Source organism: Mobula hypostoma, chromosome 20 (genome assembly GCF_963921235.1).
Source record: "Mobula hypostoma chromosome 20, sMobHyp1.1, whole genome shotgun sequence".
NCBI classification, from domain to species: domain Eukaryota; kingdom Metazoa; phylum Chordata; class Chondrichthyes; order Myliobatiformes; family Myliobatidae; genus Mobula; species Mobula hypostoma.
In genome coordinates this window covers 19,220,321-19,243,748 of record NC_086116.1, presented here as the reverse complement: position 1 = coordinate 19,243,748, position 23,428 = coordinate 19,220,321, and the positions used below count along the sequence as shown (strand labels likewise).

At 41.3% G+C, this 23,428-nt stretch overlaps 1 protein-coding gene across 1 annotated transcript in view; it reads left to right on the top strand.

Moving 5' to 3' along the window:
* The window catches only part of LOC134359358 (copine-8), a 338,437-nt gene that overhangs the window by 57,101 nt on the left and 257,908 nt on the right, over positions 1 to 23,428 (top strand). Inside the window, exon 2 of the mRNA XM_063072488.1 lies at positions 15,382 to 15,422. Coding sequence (XP_062928558.1) covers positions 15,382 to 15,422 — 41 coding nt within the window. The remainder of the gene's footprint in view (positions 1 to 15,381; positions 15,423 to 23,428) is intronic.

Genomic DNA, 23,428 nt, shown 5'->3' with positions numbered 1-23,428 from the left:
GCTTTCTGCCTCACAGTTTGAAAAAGGAGTTAGGTTTGTCCTTTTCCAATCCAACAAAACCTTTCTTGAATCTTGGAATTTTAAAACCAGTACATCAGCTGTCTCACTTGTCATTTCTGAGCCAACAATGAAGTCCAGCAGGGGCCTGAAATTTGTCAGCCCTCATCTCCAAGAATTTTTCTCAGTGCCACTTCCCTGGTTGTTGAAGTTTTGCTGTTCACTGGCCGGTATACCACTCCTATAAGTTTCACAAACGTGAGAAGATCTTCAGATGCTGGAAATCCAAGGCAATACACACAAACAATGCTGAAGAAACTCAGCAGATCAAGCAGCATCTGTGGATATTAATAAACAATTGACACTTTGGGCTGAGACCCTTCATCAGGATGGGGAAAAAAGATGAGAAGTCTGGGTAAGAAGATGGGGGGAGGGGAGGAAGAAGTGCAAGGTGGCAGGTGATAGGTGAAGTAAAGAACTAGGAGGTTGATTGGTGTGAGATAGTAAAAGGTTAATTTGTTCTGCTGACATGTAAAAATTAGACTAAGCTAAGCTTTGCTGGCTTGTGCACCTGTGAGTTAGGTAGTGGTAATATAATTATATTTCTGTCTAGAAAAATGTGGAACTACGGTTGGAAAATGAGGAACTACCTCATTTTAAGGTAACCAAAGGGTCTTTGTCTTAAAATACCACTGTTGCTGGGCATGTGACTATGGGGATAGCTAAAACTTGTTTCCTGCTACATGACAAAAATGATACAAAAACTCTGTGTCTCTGTACTTTGTGAGAGAGACAGAGACACCCCCCCTCCCCCCACTGGTACGGATCCCATGTGTGCCCGAGAAGTGCGCTCTCTCTCCAGTAGCGAGCTACTAATAAAGAAGCAGTTGCTTTATCTCCCGTAGCATGGTGTGTTCTTGCATCGGGTAACAGGTGATAATTAGAAGTAAGGTTTAACAGGTGAAAGAGATAAAGGAATCTGATAGGAGACGGTAGAAGACCATGGAAGAAAAGGAAGGAGGAGGAGTACTGGAGGGAGGTGATGGGCAGGTAGAGAGATAGGAGAGAGAGGGAAACAGGAATGGGGAATGTTGAGGGGGGAGGGGTCAATTACCAGAAGTTTGAAAAATGGATGTTCTTGCCATCAGATTGGAGACTGCCCAGACGAAGGTTGCTCCTCCAACCTGAGAGTGGCCTGAAAACAGCAGTAGAGGAAACCATGGACTCTCCTGTCCCTTACAAGTTGCTTCTTGCCTTTATTATATTTGATCTCCACCCAAAACACTTCTCCATCTGGTTTTCCTGAACATGGCACAATATGGTGGAGCAGACTCAGTGGACCAAAATGGCCTAATTTGGCTCCTGTGTCTTATGGTCATGTTGTGATGTCCATAAAGTAAATCTTTGGGGTGGACCTCCTGTTAACTTATTGTCAGTCATTCCCATAAAAGCCAAGCTGTAGCCTTTTCTGAATTGAAGACCAGCAAGTGTGCAGCTAAACTTCTTGCCAATCTTTGGATTGCCCTTTCGTTAGTCCAGCAGAGACCACTGCTGCGTTGTTGACCCTCCATAGTGTTCATTATCTGAGTGGAATCTTCTCGCCTGCGATTTGACAGGTAGTCCTGATCTGATTAGTGCATTTAAAATGTGCAAATTGCTCATGCTGGATGAAGCTTTATTGTGAAAAAATACTGACATTGCGAATGAAGGCTTGGTTCTTCCCATTAGATTGGTCAGCTGAGGCTGTCACAAATCATATGTTTTAGTTCTTCAGGAAGGTTTATTCACAATGGACAGAGTTAGAGTTGCATCAAAAAAATTTTGGATTTTCAAGTACAGTTGGGGATATTATAGATCAATGGCAGAAGTTTTGTAATGCATGGTTTTGTGTGCTCTTAAGATTAATTTGGATTAGTATTAGATTTAAGGAGTATCTCTATATGGCTGGCTGTCATTTCACTGGTTAAAATATTTACCCAATTACTTTGGTAACCAATAACAGCCGAAAGGAGTTAATACTAATAGGGCACAAAGTATCTGAAACTGGAAATGCTGTATTCCACTTCATTACTTTGACTCCTCAATCTTATAAATCTTAAGGTTAGTTATTTGTGTGGAATTGTGTTATCCATTTGAGGATTGCCACCACCTGAAGTAGTTGATCGAGCCAAGGGTAGGACATTGCTAATTGTCAGTGTCATTCACAAGAGGAGCCAATCTTATTGGAAAGGCCTTGTGCTGTCATATGCTTGGAGATATTCAAGGCAACTGGTGGTATCACATGACTCATTGGTTATAGGATGATGTGAGTTCAGTTCCTGCAGACTATGGAATATCATCATGAGCAGGAGATGGGAAGGAGCTAAAAAATGATCCTTATTGAAGGTTGCACTCCCCTTTGTGAAGAAATCATCTTGATTGTTGGAGGTAGGAATTGCAGCCCACAGGTTGCCAATTTGTTTTGCTTTGTACCTCAATAAAATGAACCTCAGGGTACTTTGATAATAGATTTAATTGGAATTTTAAACTTTGAACTTGTAACAGCCTTGGTGAAAGAATCTAATGGAAATGACTGTTAATGAAATGGTTTGCCCTTCATTATTGGTGCATTAATGTACTTGAGACTTCACTTGGCACAGATGTGCTCTCTGCCATTTCCACAGAGTGTGGAAAGAGAAACTTTGGTGAGTTTGGAATTGCATCAAGCGAAGACAATCTTACTGAGTTGGACAACCAGGAAGACCCAAATGTAGAAGTGTCAAAATGGATTATATACTTATTGGGCTACTATTAAACAGAATTGTGATAAATTTTGAACAGTATAAAAGACTAAATAGTCAAAATGATTGGATTGATACAGTGCATCAGTTTTACTAAACAATAATTCTGGAAGAGCTGAGAGTGAACTGTATTTGAAAGATGTGTTATTTCAGATGAAACGAAGAATATTTGAAGAAAAGTTTATTAGACATGCTCTCAAGTATAAGTCGACAAGTGCTCAAGAATTGTGTTCAAGAATGGAGCAGCACTGCAGCATAGTGGTTAGTACAATGGTTTACAGTACAGGCAATCTGCTGCTGCCTCTAAGGAGTTTGTACGTTCTCCCTGTGATGGAGTGAGTTTCCTCTGGGTGCTCTGGTTTCTTCCCACAGTCCAAAGACGTACAAGACTTACCCGGGGGAAGCGACAGTGGCCGTGCCTCCAGCACAGAGTCTGGCCCTGTAGCTCAGAAGGGTAGGGCAAGGAAGAGGAGGGCAGTTGTGATAAGGGACTCGATAGTAAGGGGGTCAGATAGGTGATTCTGTGGACGCAGTCCAGAGACCCGGATGGTAGTTTGCCTCCCTGGTGCCAGGGTCCGGGATATTTCTGATCGTGTCCAAGATATCCTGAAGTGGGAGGGTGAGGAGCCAGAGGTCGTGGTACATATAGGTACCAATGACATAGGTAGGATAAGGGATGAGGTCCTGAAAGGAGAATATAGGGAGCTAGGAAGGGAGTTGAGAAAAAGGACCGCAAAGGTAGTAATCTCAGGATTACTGCCTGTGCCACGCGACAGTGAGAGTAGGAATGCGATGAGGTGGAGGATAAATGCGTGGCTGAAGGATTGGAGCAGGGGGCAAGGATTCAAGTTTTTTGATCATTGGGACCTCTTTTGGCGCAGGCGTGACCTGTACAAAAAGGACGGGTTACACTTGAATCCTAGGGGGACCAATATCCTGGCAGGGAGATTAGCGGGGGCTACTGAGGTGACTTTAAACTAGAATGGTTGGGAGGTGGGAATCAAATTAAAGAGGCTAGGTGTGAGGAGGTTAGTTCACAACAGGGGGATGGGAACCAGTGCAGAGAGACAGGGGGGTGTAAAGTGAGGGTAGAAGCAAAAAGTACTAAGGAGAAAAGTAAAAGTGGCAGGCCGACAAATCCAGGGCAAGCATTAAAAAGGGCCACTTTTCAACATAATTGTATAAGGGCTAAGAGAGTTGTAAAAGAGCGCCTGAAGGCTTTGTGTGTCAATGCAAGGAGCATTCGTAATAAGGTGGATGAATTGAAAGTGCAGATTGTTATTAATGATTATGATATAGTTGGGATCACAGAGACATGGCTCCAGGGTGACCAGGGATGGGAGCTCAACGTTCAGGGATATTCAATATTCAGGAGGGATAGACATGAAGGAAGGGGAGGTGGGGTGGCGTTGCTGGTTAAAGAAGAGATTAACGCAATAGAAAGGAAGGACATAAGCTGGGAAGATGTGGAATCGATATGGGTAAAGCTGCGTAACACTAAGGGGCAGAAGACGCTGGTGGGAGTTGTGTACAGGCCAACTAACAGTAGTAGTGAGGTCGGAGATGGTATTAAACAGGAAATTAGAAATGTGTGCAATAAAGGAACAGCAGTTATAATGGGTGACTTCAATCTACATGTAGATTGGGTGAACCAAATTGGTAAAGGTGCTGAGGAAGAGGATTTCTTGGAATGTATGCGGGATGGTTTTTTGAACCAACATGTCAAGGAACCAACTAGAGAGCAGGCTATTCTAGACTGGGTTTTGAGCAATGAGGAAGGGCTAATTAGCAATCTTGTCGTGAGAGGCCCCTTGGGTAAGAGTGACCATAATATGGTGGAATTCTTCATTAAGATGGAGAGTGACATAGTTAATTCAGAAACAAAGGTTCTGAACTTAAAGAGGGGTAAGTTTGAAGGTATGAGACGTGAATTAGCTAAGATAGACTGGCAAATGACCCTTAAAGGATTGACGGTGGATATGCATTGGCAAGCATTTAAAGGTTGCATGGATGAACTACAACAATTGTTCATCCCAGTTTGGCAAAAGAATAAATCAAGGAAGGTAGTGCACCCGTGGCTGACAAGAGAAATTAGGGATAGTACCAATTCCAAAGAAGAAGCATACAAATTAGCCAGAAAAAGTGGCTCACCTGAGGACTGGGAGAAATTCAGAGTTCAGCAGAGGAGGACAAAGGGCTCAATTAGGAAGGGGAAAAAAGATTATGAGAGAAAACTGGCATGGAACATAAAAACAGACTGTAAAAGCTTTTATAGATATGTAAAAAGGAAAAGACTGGTAAAGACAAATAGGAAACCAGATTATTATCTGAATGGTGGCCAATTAGGAAAAGGGGAGGTGCAACGAGACCTGGGTGTCATTATACACCAGTCATTGAAAGTGGGCATGCAGGTACAGCAGGCGGTGAAAAAGGCGAATGGTATGCTGGCATTTATAGCGAGAGGATTCGAGTACAGGAGCAGGGAGGTACTACTGCAGTTGTACAAGGCCTTGGTGAGACCACACCTGGAGTATTGTGTGCAGTTTTGGTCCCCTAATCTGAGGAAAGACATCCTTGCCATAGAGGGAGTACAAAGAAGGTTCACCAGATTGATTCCTGGGATGGCAGGACTTTCATATGAAGAAAGACTGGATGAACTGGGCTTGTACTCGTTGGAATTTAGAAGATTGAGGGGGGATCTGATTGAAACGTATAAGATCCTAAAGGGATTGGACAGGCTAGATGCAGGAAGATTGTTCCCGATGTTGGGGAAGTCCAGAATGAGGGGCCACAGTTTGAGGATAGAGGGGAAGCCTTTTAGGACCGAGATGAGGAAAAACTTCTTCACACAGAGAGTGGTGAATCTGTGGAATTCTCTGCCACAGGAAACAGTTGAGGCCAGTTCATTGGCTATATTTAAGAGGGAGTTAGATATGGCCCTTGTGGCTACGGGCATCAGGGGGTATGGAGGGAAGGCTGGGGCGGGGTTCTGAGTTGGATGATCAGCCATGATCATAATAAGGGCCATCGAAGGTCCGAATGGCCTACTCCTGCACCTATTTTCTATGTTTCTATGTTTCTAAGATTGTCCAGTGATTAGGTTAGGATTAAATTGGGGGATAGCTAGGCGCTGTGGGCTAGAAGGGCCTATTCCACACTGTATCTCAATAAGTAAAATTATATAAAATCAAAGATAATAGGGAGAAAGCATGTCCGGACTTTAAATACATTGTACTTTTACAAAAACACCTAATCATACTTCCCTCTGGCAATGCATTTTGGTATTATTGTCCCAGTGCAAGCAAAAAGTTGGTCATAGTTATGTAATCTCTTAATGGAGTATTCTTAGCAGTGTTAAATATTTATATTATACTGTAGCGATGTGCTACACACAGCGCTAGAATAACCACACGGAGTCGGTGAGTTGGAGTTGCGATGAAAGAGGTTTATTCAAACTTCGCGGCCCGCTTTAAAGCCTTCCCGTTCCCGCCCTTTTTGCTGCCCGCCCTCTGCCTGCGTGCGCTGTTTCGTGAGCTGGTTCGTGGGTGTCAGAAAGTGGGTCGCCACAATACCATTTATAAAATCAACTCCTTTGTATGTGTATTAAATTGTACGCTGGCAACTGGAAAACAGATTGCTGAACATAAAGCTTGAAACTTCGCAAACTTCAGTCCTGAATATCATTTGCTTGCTTTTATTGTTTGCATGAGTTTTTTTTTTTGTCTCTGCATGTTGCTCTCTTTTATTGGGCTCTGTTGGGTTTCTTTGTTTTGTGGCTGTCTATAAGGAGAGGAATCATAAAGTTGTATATAGTATACACACTAGGATAATAAATGTACTAATAGTCTATGAAAAATAGATGTGTAACTGTAGAGTCAGAAGTAAAAAAGTAGCTTCCATGTTTGCTAACTGTAAGCTGCTCATCTTGCCATTGTTGTTTTGTGAATGTGACTGCACTGAAGTACAGTTCAACTCCAGGGAATTCAGCATGTTCAAAGATAAATAAATGTTGTCAGAGCATTTATTCTAGAGGTTAATAAAGAGTCCAACCACCTTATGAATTCTGATGCACAATGGGAATGTTTAGAGAACCATAATTTATAATAGTTATTTTAATTCTGGTTCAAAGATAGCTGGAATTTTTTTCACTGGATAAGAGTGGCTAAAGGTATATAGTCAATGTGTTGCTCTGTCCCTGAAAATTTTGTGTGGAAGATCTCCATCTACCTTGGTTTCCTGTTTTGATTCTGTAATAAGTATATTTTAGAATTTCTTCAAAGCATGAATGTAAGAATTGTTCTACATACAGCTATTTCCCCTTGGATTTTCTTTTGTCTTAATTAAAGAGTGTGTAATGTACAGAGAGGCAGAAAATGACAGAGGGGTCAGAACAGCATTGTGAGGTTCTGGAAGCAATATCTTGTGCAATTCTGCCAACATGATCCAATATTGTGACTTGTATTTTGACATCACAAATAAATATCCAGTGTAAGATAAAATTCTGGACATTTACAAAGCAACAGTGAAGTTGACTCCACTCACTTCAGACACAATACTAAGTCTCTTTGTTAAAGGCCATTGCTACTTTTCTTTGTCAATATTTTTTTGATCTGAGGACGTTGAAATCATGCATAATACAGCGCAGAAGTAGGGCTTTGCACCATTTCTTCAACCAGGTCTGTGTTCATGTTGTGCTCCATGCAAAGCTGCTTCAACATTCACATCCCACCCCATCAGTGTGTGTAGGCCTTCCTTCCCTCCTGTAAGTCCACCTTCCCTTTGAATGCAGTCTGCCATGTGTTTTCTCTGGAGCAGTGAGTTCTACATTCTAACTGCAGAGTAAAGAAGGGTTTCTTTATGTTTCTTGGGCCTAGTGGCTATATTTCATCAGGAGTCTGTGGATATTCGGTAGAGTCCAGCAAATGTCCACAGGTGTATGGTAGAGAGCGTTCTGACTGGTTGCATCACTGCCTGGTATGGAGGCTGCAATGCAGAGGATCAAAAGAGTCTGCAGAGAGTGGTAGACCAGCCAGTACCACCTTGGGAACAAGCCTTCCTGCTGTTGAGGGCACTTCCAAAAGGCAGTGCCTCAAGAAGGCATCATTCATCATAGAGGACCTTCAGCACCTGGACATGCCCTCCTCTCATTCCTGCTGTCAGTCAGGAGGTTCAGGACCCTGAAGATCTCCACTCAGCATTTTAGGAGCAGCTTCTTCTCCTCTGTCATCAAATTTTTAAATGGTTCACGAACCCATGAAAACTACCTCGCCATTCGCTTATGTACTATTTCTTTATTTTATTTATTGTAATTTAATTTTTTGTCTTGCACTGTACTGCCATAAAACAACAAATATCACAACTTGTGTCAGTGATCGTAAACCTGATTCTAATCACTGTTACCTTAATCCTGTTTTTCCCACCTGTTCAAATGTTTAGACAGAATCCTTTTATAACCTTGTGCACTCTTGATCATTCTTGTGTCTCTTTTCACGAGAATGCACCAGTTTTATTTTCCTTTTTCCTCCCATTCTCATAAATAGTTTTTTTTTTGCAAATCCTACAGATTTTTTCACAATATGGAAGTCATGACTATTGATTACTATTAACTGGAGTGTAATCAGTGTTTCTATGCTGCCTGACTCTGTCCTTGTGTAATTTTATATTTTATTGCACTAATACCCTGTTTTACATCTTGTCATCTTTACGCCCTCCCCAATCCTAATTAGGTATTTTTTTACCTACAACGATAAAGCACATTATTTCACCCTTGTAAGTCAGAAGTTGTTTTTCAGTTAATAATATATTTCACAAATTTATTACTACCTTCCTGTATTTTTATAACATCCTGCGAATTTGTTGTGTGGGGCTGGGTTTGCCAGCCAGTACCCATGATTTCATCAGTGAGCAACTGTGATGACTCAGATTCCTTGCTATGTAGGAGGATAAACTCCAGAAGCCTTTGCGAAAGGCAAGACTGTTGGTAGGTGGGCAAAGGGTCTCTTTCAGCCAGCGGCTTGAAAGATGTGTGACAGTGCAAATTCAGAGGTCAATTTGCTCAGGAATGGTGTGGGGTTCATTGATAGACCAGACTGAAAATTTCTAATCTGCTCATGACAGATTTAAAAATTTCTAACTCACCCCGGCCCTTTCTGGATCTGATTTTAGTTTCACCTCAGTTTCACTGAGACTTTGAAAAGTCTGCATTATGTGCATGGGCCAGGTTGCTAATAACTTTACAACCATAAAGCATGGTAGCATAGTGATTCGTGCAGTCCCTTTACACCACCAGCGATCACTGATCAGGGTTCCAAGCCATAATCAGATTTGAACCTTTAGCGGTAAATGGAGGCCTGCATATTTGTGCCTGGCCATCTGCCACAGCTGAAAACATAGCGATTGACATTGTGGTGGCTGTGGAAGTACCAGAACTTGGTGATAATCATACTTCCACTCGGGTGTGGCCTGTTTGGATGGGAAGTTTAAAACAAAACCAACTAACAGGAATGCTCACTTTCTGTGAATGGCTATGTTGTGCTGTTTGTATGACATCTGGTCCCAGCTGAGTCTGTGCCAAGCCACAAGTTTTCTGTTCTCTTCTTCACAGGGGTTGCTTTCATCCATAATATTACTTGCACTGACCTTCTGCTCTTGAATCCATTACCATCTTTTACCTTCTAAAGTTACCAACTGCTACGTTCAAGATACAGGAGTTAATGCCAAGGCTCTGTTCTCTCTATTCCATCCTCTGTCTGAGTCTCCCTTCATTCACAGTGATGTGTTCCTAGTCCTTCAGTGGCTTCGGTCTGACAATGGGTAAATGCTTTCAAGGCCTATTCCTCCTTATTTTGGTAAATTCTTCCAAGCCAGGAGTCTACATTTTGTTTACTGTTTCTGCTTTAACCTTCACCTTGTGACCATATCTTCAGCCATTTAAGCTCTGCAACTTTTATTCTGAATCTCTCACTCCCTTTTTGGATTCATTAGGGCACACTTTTAAATCTGCAGCTTCAAAAATGATCCCAGCGAGAGGATTGAACTCCAAATGCTTGTTAATTTGTAGTGTATCTAAAAGAAAAAAAAGGTTCATGCTTTCATGAGTTGTTTGAGGGGATACCTAAAAGAGCTTCTTTTCAACCATTTATTGTATCAGGAATAAAATATATACTGCCCAAACATAAATTTACAGAATGTAGATTGAATGTTAATCACAATTCATACTTTAATAATTAACTCATTAGGTTTGGTTATCAAAAGTATGGGAAATTTATTACAGTTCAAAAGTTCATTTCCACAACTTTTAATATCTGCTTATCATATATGAGGGGTGATTGATAAGTTCATGGTCTAAGGTAGAAGGCATCAATTTTAGAAAACCTAGCACATTTATTTTCAACATAGTCCCCTCCTACGTGTACACACTTAGTCCAGCGGTCATGGAGCATACGGATCCCTTCTTTGTAGAAGAGGTCCACAGCAGGGGTGATTGATAAGTTCGTGGCCTACAGTAGAAGGAGATGAGTTATACAGCTCTCGTTACGTGCACATGCAGTTCAACCCTTTGAGTGAAAATGCAGAAAGTTTGAAGTTTCTCCTCATCTCCTTCTGCTTTAGGCCACAAACTTATCAATCGCCCCTGCTGTGACCACTCTCTAGAGGTCCAAGAGGCTGACTTCTACAAAGAATGGATCCGTATGCTCCACAGCCGCTGGACTGTGCGTGTAAATGTAGGAAAAATGAATGTGCTAGGTTTTCTAAAATTGACTCCTTCTATCGTAGGCCACGAACTTATCAATCACCCCTCATACTTATGCATTTATTGCAGTTATTTTAATAACTAAAGATTAGTTTTATGTGTCACATGTACACCGAAACAAAGTGAAGTGCATCACTAGCATCAAATGAAATCAGAGGATTGTGCTGGGGGCAGCCCGCGGAGTTGCCAAGCCTCCGGCGCCAACTTGGCATGCTCACAACTCCCCAACCCTGACCGTACTCCTTGGAATGTAGAGGCAACTGAAGGACTTGGAGGAAACCCATGTGGTCACGGGGCAATCGGAGATCGCTCGTGGTGTGAAGTGACTTCGCTAACCACTACTACCGCGCTTTACGGTTGTGAAGTTCATTTGGCCAACATTTAATATCATCTGGCCATCATGTATTTTTGATAAGTGTTCCTTTTATTGCGGTTGTTTTGATAACTGGGAAGTATTATTTGCAGCAGATTTTGCTGTTGGCGTTGGCTGAGCAATCGTTATTGGGCAATATCTTGCTGAGTTTTGCAGGCAGTTCCAATGGTGATCAGCTGTTTGAATTTTTGGGCATCTGTATCTGTGCTTTCTACTGCTGCATCTGTCACTGGGCTCAGTGGCTGGACCTCATGTGGGGGAGTGAACATTGGTCAAATCTCAGGGCACATTGAACCTGATGTAGGGTTATCGATCATTAGGAAGATTTGTTCTGGTGAGTCATATGCAGTGTTTCTACTGAAGCTGGTAGTAAAAGCAATATATCAGATATAACAAACTCTAAATTGGATTTCCAGCATGTTTTGAATCTGATTTCCTGTATTCAGTCTGCCAATACCTTTTGAGAATAAGAGGAAACCCTCTGACATATAAATGAGCTGTTTTCAAGCTAGTCTGTAACCAGCCATCTGGAGCTGAATGAAACTGACATGACACCATCCAAATCTTTCAGTCCGCATTATTTTCATTTTGAAAGCATTTGCTGTTGTGCCCCACTCTGGTTGACTACATACAGTGCAGTGGCATAGCTTGTGGAGTTGCTGTCTCACCTGACCCAGCGATCCGGGCTCAGTCCTGGTCCACCGGTGCTGTTTGTGTCAGCTTTGTGCATTCTTCCTGTGAATGTATAGGTTTCCTCCCATGTCAGAGAGTCATATAGCACAGAAACAGACCACTCGGCCCATCTAGTTTGTGCCAAACTATTCTCTCTAGTCCCATCAACCTGGACCTTAGCTGTCCAATCCATGTTCTTAACCAAACTTCTCTTAAACGTTGAAATGAAACCCCCATCCACCACTTCTGCTAGCAGCTTGTTCCACACTCTCACCACCCTCTGAGTGAAGAAGCTTTCCCTCATGTTCTCCTTAAATATTTCATCTTTCACCCTTAATCCATGGCCTCTAGTTCTAATCTCACCGAACCTCAGTGGAAAGAAATACTGCTTGCATTTACCAATGGTCTATACCATCCATAATTTTGTATGCCTCTATCAGATCTCCCCTCATTCTGACAGACTCCAGAGAATAAAGACCTAAACTATTTGACTTTTCCCTGTAACTTGGATTTTCAAGTTCCAACAATATTTTTGCAAATTTTCTCTGTACTCTTTCAATCATATTCATATTTTTTGTATGTAGGTGTCCAAAACTGCACACCAAACTCCAAATTAGGCCTCACCAATGCCTTATACAGCTTCAACATAATGTCCCAGCTCTTGTACGCAATACATTGATTGCTGTTTTAAAGAAGTATGGGTTAGTAGGTTAGTTAGCGCGTGGCCTCTCCGGTGAATGATATCTGTAATCTGTCAAGTAGGGGAACGTGCACAATTCTGATTTGATGGAGACAGACCTGAGAGTATGGAGGAACATCTGGAAAACTTCTGAAATGCCCGCTTTGCTGCCGCTGCTACTGTGTGGTAACCGGAATCTCCGGAGCAGAAGGCCCCGAATCCTCGGCTTTGCTTGTTTCAGCGGCCGGGGCTAGGTCGATGGCGCTCGGGAGGCTGTATTGGAGGGGCTGGTCAGAGGCTCAGAGTTTTCGGATGGACAGACTCTGTCGGCTGTGATTGGCTGCTTCCAAGGCATTGGCAGTTGTCGGTGCCTGGAGGTTTGTGGCAGGGAGCTTCTCCCTTTTGCCGCCTGCTATTGGGGACTCGGGAGTCGATCGACTTGGGGACTTTGAAACTTTTTTTTTACCATGCTCATGATTTGTTCTTCATCAAATTATGGTATTGCTCTGTACTGCTGTGACTGTTATAATTATGTGATTCTGTCAGTGTTAGTCTTTGGTTTGTCCTGTTTTCTGTGATATCACTCGGGAGAAACATTGTATCATTTCTTAATGCATGTATGCATTTCTAAATGACAATAAAAGAGGACTGAGTGTTCTCATAATCTAAGTTGTTCAAAGTGTAGTGTTGAGTTTTAGAATCTGGGGCAAGTTGTGGAGAGAGAACAAATATGATTATTGTAGAAGGGTGCTTGATGGCCATCTTGATGGACTGAAGGGCTGATTTCTGTGCTGTAACTCGATGACAGGTGCAACATTATATCATGTTGTTCTGTAATAATGATGGGCTTTGTCTTGTTTCTGAGAGTTGAGAGGCAATGGTCTAGATTTCTGTGAAGAAGGTCATCTTGTGTTTCCCTAAATCAAGATCAGTCTGATGAGGTTAATTTGAAGTTAATTCTGATTTATGAGAGTGAGTTTACATTTAATAACTTTTATGGTATTGAGTGGAGAGACCGTTGGATGAAAAAATAATGGCATACAGCAGAGAATAATTTGCTGTATAATGTTACATGTTTGTATTACTTGGTTGCTGATTCAACATTTACCTACAGATTTTGCAGAAATACCTTCACAAGATAAAGTGTGCCCAGTACTGTCTTGGGAGATATTAGGATGGTCACTAGTTGTTAATCTTGCTGGACGTGCTCCTTTATCAAAAATGAATATTAATTAAAATTCACTGAATAGTACTTTTTCTTTTATTACAATTGTCCAGTAACATTTCATGAAGGAAATTACACATAGCATTAAGAAGAAATGAAAATATGGATATTTATATATTTTGGTGTGGATCTAGTTGACCTAGTTAATTATATTTATAATATAAGTGTATATATCCTGCTGCCAAATCGTGTTGCTGTTTGAACTGTAATCTTTGACTTGAGTCTATGCCAGATTAATGAATGAGAAACTTCTTCATTTGTATCCAAACTAAAATTAGTGTGGACAACAGTAAAAACACAAAACTTGATGTGGCCTTCTATATATTGGCGAGACCCGACGCAGACTGGGAGATTGTTTTGCTGAACACCTACGCTCTGTCCACCAGAGAAAGCAGGATCTCCCAGTGGCCACTCATTTTAATTCCACATCCCATTCCCATTCCCATTCTGATATGTCTATCCACGGCCTCCTCTACTGTAAAGATGAAGCCACACTCAGGTTGGAGGAGCAACACCTTGTATTCCATCTGGGTAGCCTCCAACCTGATGGCATGAACATTGACTTCTCTAACTTCCGCTAATGCCCCACCTCCCCCTCGTACCCCATCCGTTATTTATTTATATACACACATTCTTTCTCTCTCTCTCCTTTTTCTCCCTCTGTCCCTCTGACTATACCCCTTGCCCATCCTCTGGGTTTCCCCCCCTCCCCCTTTTCCTTCTCCCTGGGCCTCCTGTCCCATGATCCTCTTGTATCCCTTTTGCCAATCACCTATCCAGCTCTTGGCTCCATCCCTCCCCCTCCTGTCTTCTCCTATCATTTTGGATCTCCCCTCCCCTTCCCACTTTCAAATCTCTTACTAGCTCTTCCTTCAGTTAGTCCTGACGAAGGGTTTCGGCCCGAAACGTCGACTGTACCTCTTCCTAGAGATGCTGCCTGGCCTGCTGTGTTCACCAGCAACTTTGATGTGTGAAACTTAATAAATGTTTCTTTTTACCCATTTGACCATGTTAATAACAAATTTCTAACTATCAGATGAAAGATGGTTGGTCTCCAAAAGGCTGTCTGATCCCCTTTTACACATGGATCTGCCAGTCGCTCAGTGAATTCGGTAGCTTGCTGAGTAGCGTTTTACTATAAAGTTTGCATTGATATTCCTCACTGATATCTGTCATAACAGTCTTCTCAACAGTTCTGCTTGACTTGAGTCTTTAAATAATCCGATTTTACAGATAATTTTCCATGTTTATTTTGTCCTGAATGTTTCTCTTGTCCATAAATATTCTGATGACTTGTCAAGTCAGAAGATCTGACTAAGCCTTCCGTAGGAGAAAGGAAAGGTGCCCTGTGATATAACCTCTGCTGATCTATCTGATGGCTTCCTAACAATTGGTAAAACTTTACCCCTAGGAAGGCAAAGTTCTAATGAATTGAGCCTATAATTTTAGACAGAATTCCAAGTTCAAAGTAAATTTATTATCAAAGTATGTGTACGTCACCTTATACTACCGCAAGGTTCATGTTGTGGCAGGCATTCACAGTAGAACAAAGAAATACAATGGGATCAATGGAAAACTACACACAAAGGCAAACTTACAGATAAACAATAAGTAATAGTAATAAATAAATAATACAGAGAGTGTGAGTTTTAGAATCCTTGAAAGTGTATATAACCTAGGACTGAATCATGTTGCTGTTTGACCTGCATTGATTGTGGGATCAGTTCAATTTTGAGGTGAGTGTAGTTATCCACACTGGTTCTGGAATCTGATGGTTGAAAGACATTTCCAATCCTATATGCTTAAAGCTCAGGAGAATTGTTGGCATTTTCTCTTTTCATTCTTACAATTTAAATATTAAACATAGATTTGTGTTTAATGAGATGTTTTGTTTCCCTGCAGGAATCTTTTGGATCGAGATACATTTTCTAAGTCAGACCCAAGTAAGTAACTGTAAATTTCAGTTCTCTGTATGATTTGAACAAAATTTGTTGCACTAACAATACATGGAGGCATGTCCAGTTGCAATGAGCAACATAAACAGACTTGCTTCTTAACTTATCTCTAATAAGGCAAGAATTTTTACCTATTGATACGCACTTAGAATATCACCTGGAATAAAGGGAGATTAGATTATTAATTTAAGTTTCTGTCTGTTATTCAATAAAGAATTAGATGAAATGTACATGGTGCCTGTGGAGATGGAGTAGAATGTAAGGAGTTGGAGTAAAATGCTGTGCTGGGAGCATTGTTATTCATTGTTTACATTGAGGCAAATCTTCAGGACTGTGAACATGTGGATCTCATGAATCAAATGGTGGTAGTTCAGCCTGGTAGGTCAGTCACCCTTGCTGGACATGCCATGTTCTGCAACACTTTTACAAGGTTTCCACATGATCTTTGGTACCTCTGGCTCCCCTGCTGACAAACCTTTCCGTGTAGTAGAAGACATCGGCATGTTCTTGTGTTCCACTGTGAAGAGAGTTACCAAACTACATTGAGGTGAAAGATGAAAAAGCAAATCACTGAAGGATTTCTGGAGGCAGAAACGACATTTCGGGTTGGGACCCCACATCAGGTTCACATCCGGAAATGTTGACTTTCCTCTGTTTCCACAGGTGCTGCCTGACATAAATTTGTCCAGCAATTTGGTTTTTTTGCTCCAGGTTCCAGCAGTCTCTTTAGTCAAAATAGAAAATGAGATATTCCTCTCTAAGTGGTTTCCACTTCCTTTGCAATAATACTTTAAGATTCCGTATCAGTAAATGCAATGACAAACTTGCAACAGCAACTGCAGCCATAGGTTACTCTGCCATAAGAAAAACTATTTGCAAAGAAAATTTGCAAGGATATTGCCAGGACTTGAGGGTCTGAGTTGTTGGGAAAGGTTGAATAGGTTATGACTTTATTACCTAGACTGTGGAAGAAGGAAGGGAGAATTGATAGAGGAATACAAAGTTATGAGGGGTATAGATAGGTCAAATGCAAGCAGGCTTTTCCCACTTGAGTTGGGTGAGAGGTTAAGGGCGAAATGTTTAAAGAGAACATAGTGGTGGGGACTTTGCTCAGAGGGGTTCAGAGTGTGGAATGAGCTGCCAGTGCAAGTGGTTTATGAGGGTTTGATTTCAGCATTTAAGAAGAATTAGAAGAGGTATATCGTTGATGGGTATGGAGTACTATGGTCCGGGTGCAGGTTGATGCACCTAGGCAGATTAATAGTTTAGCATGGGCTAAATGGGCTGAAGGGCCTGTTTCTGTGCTGTAGAGTTCTATGTCTCTATAAGAATCAAATATTTAATTTTCAATGAATTATTTCCTGAATTAATGCCATTTTATCACCCTTTGACATTTGCATGAGGACATTATTATTCATGTTTTCCAAGATTGTCTACTTCCTGAAACTATTTTGCTATCTATTGGAACTGAGCAAATGAATCCTGCAAGTAGACATCCAAATCTTCATTTAATGCTTTCCTAGAAATAACTGCGGTAGAGCAGTTGTCCAGTTGGTGAGAAGCAACTTCTAAGGATTTATTTTAATTGCAGTAAGATTGGAGGCAGTACTGTGGCAATGTTACAGAGGGAACTGTCCATTTAACCTTACCCCTTCCGTTCCTGATGCCAGATTCTGCCTCGAGCCAGTTTTCATCAAACCTGCTCCACCTCCATCAATTGAATGAGAACAGTCTCTGTCAAGGGCTGCAGCTTGCACCATTTAGACACACCAAAGCCTCTTGGGCCTTTCCTGAGGCAAAAGAGACAGGAACTAAATGGAGCCTAGGGTGAGGGTGCATTTGAGAGGGTGATTAAGTGATAAGCATCTTTGGAGTAGAATATTTGCTCCATCAATCATTCCAGCAAGATAAATGGCTTGAGGTGCAAATCAACTGATGGTGCCAAACTATGTGATATTACTAACAGGAAGGATGCGTATCAAGGAGAACACGTTAGAAGACCTGTAGACAGAGAAGTTAAGTAGTTCATTAAGAAATATGATAAATATGGTGTACTTGCATATGAAAAAGCAGAAATATGTCCTATATGTATATAAGAGAAACTGAGATGAATAGACTGGAGTGAATAGAGAACGGTCTACTTCTGCTCCTATGTCTTATGGTCTTATGGAAACTGAATGAACAAGCCATTTAAAGCACTATCATAGGGAAGCAAAGTAACTGGGAATTATTTTTTGTGGTATAGGTTTTAGAAGTGATCAAGGAGACATCAGATCCTGGAATCAGGAGAAACACATAATGCTGGAGAAACTCCACAAGTTAGGCAGCAGCCATGGAGGGTTGACATTTTGGGTCATCTGGACTGGTAGAGGGGAGATAGCCAGTATGTGAAGGGAAGGGGAGTGGGGTAAGAGTGGCCAGTAACGGGTGGTTCCAGGTTGGGGCGGAGATGATGAGCTCATGAAGTGAGGAGGGGAGCATGGGAATGATGTCGGAAGCTGAAGGTGATAGGTGGAAGTGACTAAGGTGATGGCATTTGATGGAGAAAGGGGAAGAATGGAATAAAGGGAGTGAGGTGTGGAGGAAACCAGCAAGAGGAATGTATGTGTAATTGATGGATTAAGAGGGGAGAGCGAGCGGGTGAGATTGGATTAATGTCCTCTGTTCCTGAGGCAATTTAGAAGGAATTGTTTGGATCAAAGCGTAGTTTAAATCTGAAGTATCACAGCCTTCAGAGCATTGGGGCAAGAAATCTCGAAAAAAGAAATGACCACCAAGTAAACATTCCCGGCTTTGCCAGAAGTTCTGGTTTTCATTTTTGTTTTTCTTTACTTCAGCTTTCCAACCTCCAAAAAAATTTTCTGTTCTTCCTGATGGACCTTCGTCCCTAATGTAAATAACCCCAATGGTTTGGCTTCATCCATAATTGTACACACTAGGTTACTTTGTCCTGTCTGAATTATTAATGGTGAAAATGTTCCACACCATTCATGCTCACCTTTGGATCACCAGCTCAAAAGTGTCATCTCATCGGGCTTTATTTAGTACAGCCTGGGGTGGGGATGTGGTTTGATGTGACCCGATGGGTATTCTTTGTATAAATGGTTCAGCCAAAAGCTTGAATGGTGCTAAAGGAAAATTAGGCAGTGCACGTCCTCCACACCTTACAAACACCCAGTTTATATATGGACTGTAGATATGAGTAAGTGATTGGGAGACAATGGTATAGATTTGCTGTCTGCTGCAGGGCTCTGGGCGTGCTCAGCAGTGTGAGAACTCGGCTGCCACAGTGAGGCTACACTCAGGTTGGAGGAGCAACACCGTGTATTCCTTCTGGGTAGCCTCCAACGTCATGGTGTGAACACCAATTTCTCGAACTTCTGGTATATGTCCCCCACTTCACCATTCCCCATTTTCTTTTCCTTTTTCTCACTCTATCTCCTTACCTGCCCATCACCTCCCTCTCGCACCCTTTTCGTTCTTTCATGGCCTTCTGACCTCTCCTATCAGATTCCACCCCCCCCTTTTGCCAGCCCTGTATCTGTTTCACCAATCAACTTCACAGCTCTTTAATTCCCCCTCTGCCCCTCCCTGTTTCACTTATCACCTTGCGCTTCTTCCTCCCCTCCGCAACTTTTAATTTCTCATCTTTGTTTCTCCAGTCCTGCTGAAGGGTCTCAGCTTGAAATGTCAACAGTACTCTTTTCCATAGATGCTGCCTGGCCTGCTGAGTTCCTCCAGCATTTCGTGTGTGTTTTATTTGGATTTCCAGTATTTGCAGATTTTCTCTTGTTTGAGGTAGTTGGGCAAACTGGCATTTACTTTGATTATTTTCTATATAATTTTTTTTTCTAATCCGAATATTAGCTGAAAAGTTCACTATTTAATTTTGAATTATATGTTTCATTCTGTTAAAGATTACAAACCGTTTCTTTTTGTTTGGCCTAATTATTCCTTTTACTTCTAGTAATTAAAAAAGATAAAAATTAGCTATTTTCAAATGTGGCATTTAAGATCACTTTTTGTCACATTCCCTCACTGGATCAGATACAAATCAACTTTAAATTTAAAAATTATGAGGTAGAACTTTGGGACATATCACTGAATATTTTCAATTAATATTAATTCAAAATTACATAAATTTATAATGGAACTTCTGGCATATACTATTAATGTTTTAGATATTATACAGTCTCAATGTATAAAGATATGTATACAAGGAGATTCTTTGAAGATAACTGATTTCAATACTAATTAATGTGTAGCTGGTATGACAATGGTGGTAGATTTAAGTTGAGTTTAATGTGGAAAGTAGGTTATTAATTCTTCTGTACTAATGCTAGTTCGGGGAATAAGTTGCAGAACGGCAAAATTAGAATCAGGACCACAATTACACTGATTACCCCTTTCTCCCATTTAGCTTGATTGAATTTGTTTTGCTAGCTATCTATAAAATTCTCTGTTTAAAGGTTCATTGCCTCGAGAAGATAAAAAATCAATTGGACTGTAAGTAATGTGTTACAGTCTTGAAGACACATACCCAAATTTTTAGGAACAGCTTCTGCCATCAGATTTCTGAATGGTCCAGGAACACATTCCTGCTATTTTGCTCTATTTATTGATTTTTTAAAATTTCTTTTAATATAACTTATTTTTGCATCTTACACTGTACTGCTGTTGCAAAGCAACAGAATTCACAACTATATCAGTGATAAGAAACCTGAGCCCGGTACACCAACTGAACAATTATATTGCTGGTTGAATTTTGATGTTATTGTCATGGCAATTTGGTTGATGACAGAAATTTTATTGATGAATTATTTCATTTCCAAATGTGAGATCGGTACTGGCAACGATGTGAATAGAGATGTGTCTTTTCATGCAGCAGCTGAATGCCGACTAGTTCCTTAACTGAATGGTGACAATGGAGCAGACTGCACTAGTTGAAGACAAGGTGACTGTGTGAGTGGTGTAATTGGAAAAAGAGACAATGGCTAGTAACCTGAATATGGATGGACACATGGGATAAGCAGAAGAAACTGATGAAATGAACTTTACAGATAATGGTAGACCTGAATGAACTTTAGTGGCAAATGAATCACCTTGAAATTAGAGCATGAACTAGACAGGATATCTATTTGAGGAAAAACTTGAGAAGCAGGAGTGGGATTAGGCCATTAACCAAGATCATGAATGGTTTTTTTTACCCTAGTGTCAATTTTAAGTATGTTCCTCATATGACTTCATGTCCAGAAACCCGTCAATTTTTGTCTTGAGTGATCACCATGATTACACCTGCACTGCTCACCAGGATATTGAATTCTAAAGACAAGATGTTTGCAAAGAGGAAAAGGAAATGATGAGTCAACCTGCTCTTAAAGTTGCGAAGAAAAACAATTAGCACAGCGAATCGTGTTGACAGGAATAGAGAAATGGGTAACACTGGAAATTGTTTGCTTACTAATTAGGTGCTCGCACCTTATTATGATTGCCAGTTGCATAATGTGTCCCCTTAATACATGTTGACTTTGGTTAAGCTTGGTTAAGGTTAGGGTACATCCACTCTACGCCGGATAATTTTGAAAACAAAGCTTTTTTCTCTTCATTTTGACCTTCTGTCCACACTGAAACGGTGTTTTCATCCCCTGAAAACAGAGATTTTCAGAAACGGTCTCCAGAATGAATAAATCTGAAAACGGCTAATATCCGTTGCGGTGTGTATAGGGTAACCGAAGAGATTTTAAAATGCTGTCATGACAACACCACAACAACAATGCTTTCTCTGCTTCTGCTTGGTACTGCGCAAGCACTGCCGTATGGTTGTTATAACACGCAGTCAGTGTGAACGGTGTGAGAGTTAAATTGTAAAGTGAGCTTTTTTGACTATTTAAAAACGCTGTCATGACGTGCTGGAACAGATGGCCGCAGTGCGGCATTTCGTTGTTTTCTTGAACGCAACCCCCCACATAATCTAACAATTTCAGAACAGACGGCAACGAGACTGAAGCCAGAAGAGTTAGAAATGTACTCACCGAATACTTTGACCCATAGCTTACTGAATAAATAAGTATATTCACTTTGCCCTGTTTTCTGTCCTTGCTTGTATGAAGGTGGTTTACCTATTTATGCAAGTACTTCTCTAACAATAGATGTGTAACAGCCTAATGTAACATTGTATGGAAATACAAGATAACACTGATGCAGACATGTTTTATACATTTAACAAGGTGCTCTATTAATGCAATAGAGTTAGTCAGTTTTTCAATGTTCGTCGTCAGCCGGGTGATACTGTCCGTGAACTCCCTCCCAGTTGCCTCCATACGCTCCAGTATTTGTTTTTTTTTAGTTTTAAGTCCTTCTGCACGAGAGCCAAGAGCAATTCCTTTCAAGTTTTTCTAGTCTGTAACTGGACAAATGCGCACCAAGTATACAATTTCCTCTTCGCTTGTTTTCTGTGTGCCCTGCGCATGCCCAGTAGGAGGAGATTCGCCCAAATATCCGTCTAATGTGGACAGATATTTTGAAAAACGCTTAGTGCGGACGCCTGTCATTTTTACTCGAAACCGGCGTTTTCAAAATTATCCGGTGTAGTGTGGACGTAGCCTTAGTTTGCACTGATGGAAGCTGCTAAATGGGAGGTGTGCATTCCATGCATCTGCTGATGGGAGCCTCTCCAAAGAATGAGACAGGCTTGTGGAATGCAAAGTTGAGTTCCAACTGAATTTTACTTGAGACACCCTGATCACTTACTGGGAAGGAACAATGTAATCAGTGCATTGGAATCTGGGAGGCCAACCCAGCCCTGTGGGACGAGGTTGTCGTCTTGCTGAGTACGTCATCGTGATCCCTCGCCTTTGGCAACGTTGCAAAAGGTTTAATCACCTCCATCTTGTGGTCAAAGTAAGGACTTGCTTAATTCCATCTCTCAACAGCAGCCACACACCATCACAATGCACCACATTGCTCATTTTGAACAGGGCTCATGCATTATGTGTTTTCACTCATCTTCAGATACAATCGTCCAATAGTCTTATAAAGTATACACATCTTATTGCTTGGCTGCGCTCCCAGCCAGACACATTGTGCAAAATCCAAACACTTGCCCCATTTTAATCGAGGATGCCATGCAATTTATGCCATTAAGAACAGGGAGCTAAGCATGAGACATTAGCTGAGCAGTTGTTGGAGTGAGTGGGATGTGTGGCAGTGCACAGATAACTGAAGATAACATTGTGCTCTTAACTTTATCTGCAACCTTGTATTCTATATAACCTGTTTGCTCCTTCCCCTTGGTGTGAGTTTATAGCCCAGTAACCAGGGATTCTCATGTGGCCTGGTGGCAGTGGCTGAAGAAGTAGGCAGCTTATCACTTGGCCCTTGCACCCATTGGTTCGAGTATGGATAGTTTGAAAGTCTCGAGCAGGATCTGCTGCTGGTGTGTCATTGTAAATGCAGCGTCGGCAACTAAGGTAGGGAGAAAATCTCTGGTGCCACCTCTGGATGACAGGATGACTGTAAGGTCCTACACCAGCGGACTTGTCTGGGGATTTTAATGTCAGAGATGCTGCTTGACTTGTTGAGTTCCTCTAGTGGTCCAAGATGGCGCTGATAAGTGATGACTATTTGCATGCAGCTCCAATGGGAATCATCAAGTATTCCTGTTTAGGACTACTATAGGTGAAATCCAAGGTTACAGCCAAGAGTACTTCAGTAAGTGCATTATCTTAAGATGATTTAAAAAAAAATCAATCAATCCTAAAAACTGGCAGACTCAAGACCCGAGTGCATTCCTCCTTTAAGAAAAAGGAAGCAGGGAAGGTGTTCTGGATTACAGGTACGGTTGAAACACAGGCCTTGAACTGCCACTTCCAACTATTCAGCAAATGAACAGTCTCTGGAAAATAAAATTGAAAACCCCAGCAAGATTGCAGTACCAGAGGGCATCAGAGACTGCTGTGCACAAAAACATGACTCACCCTTGTCATTTGGGACAT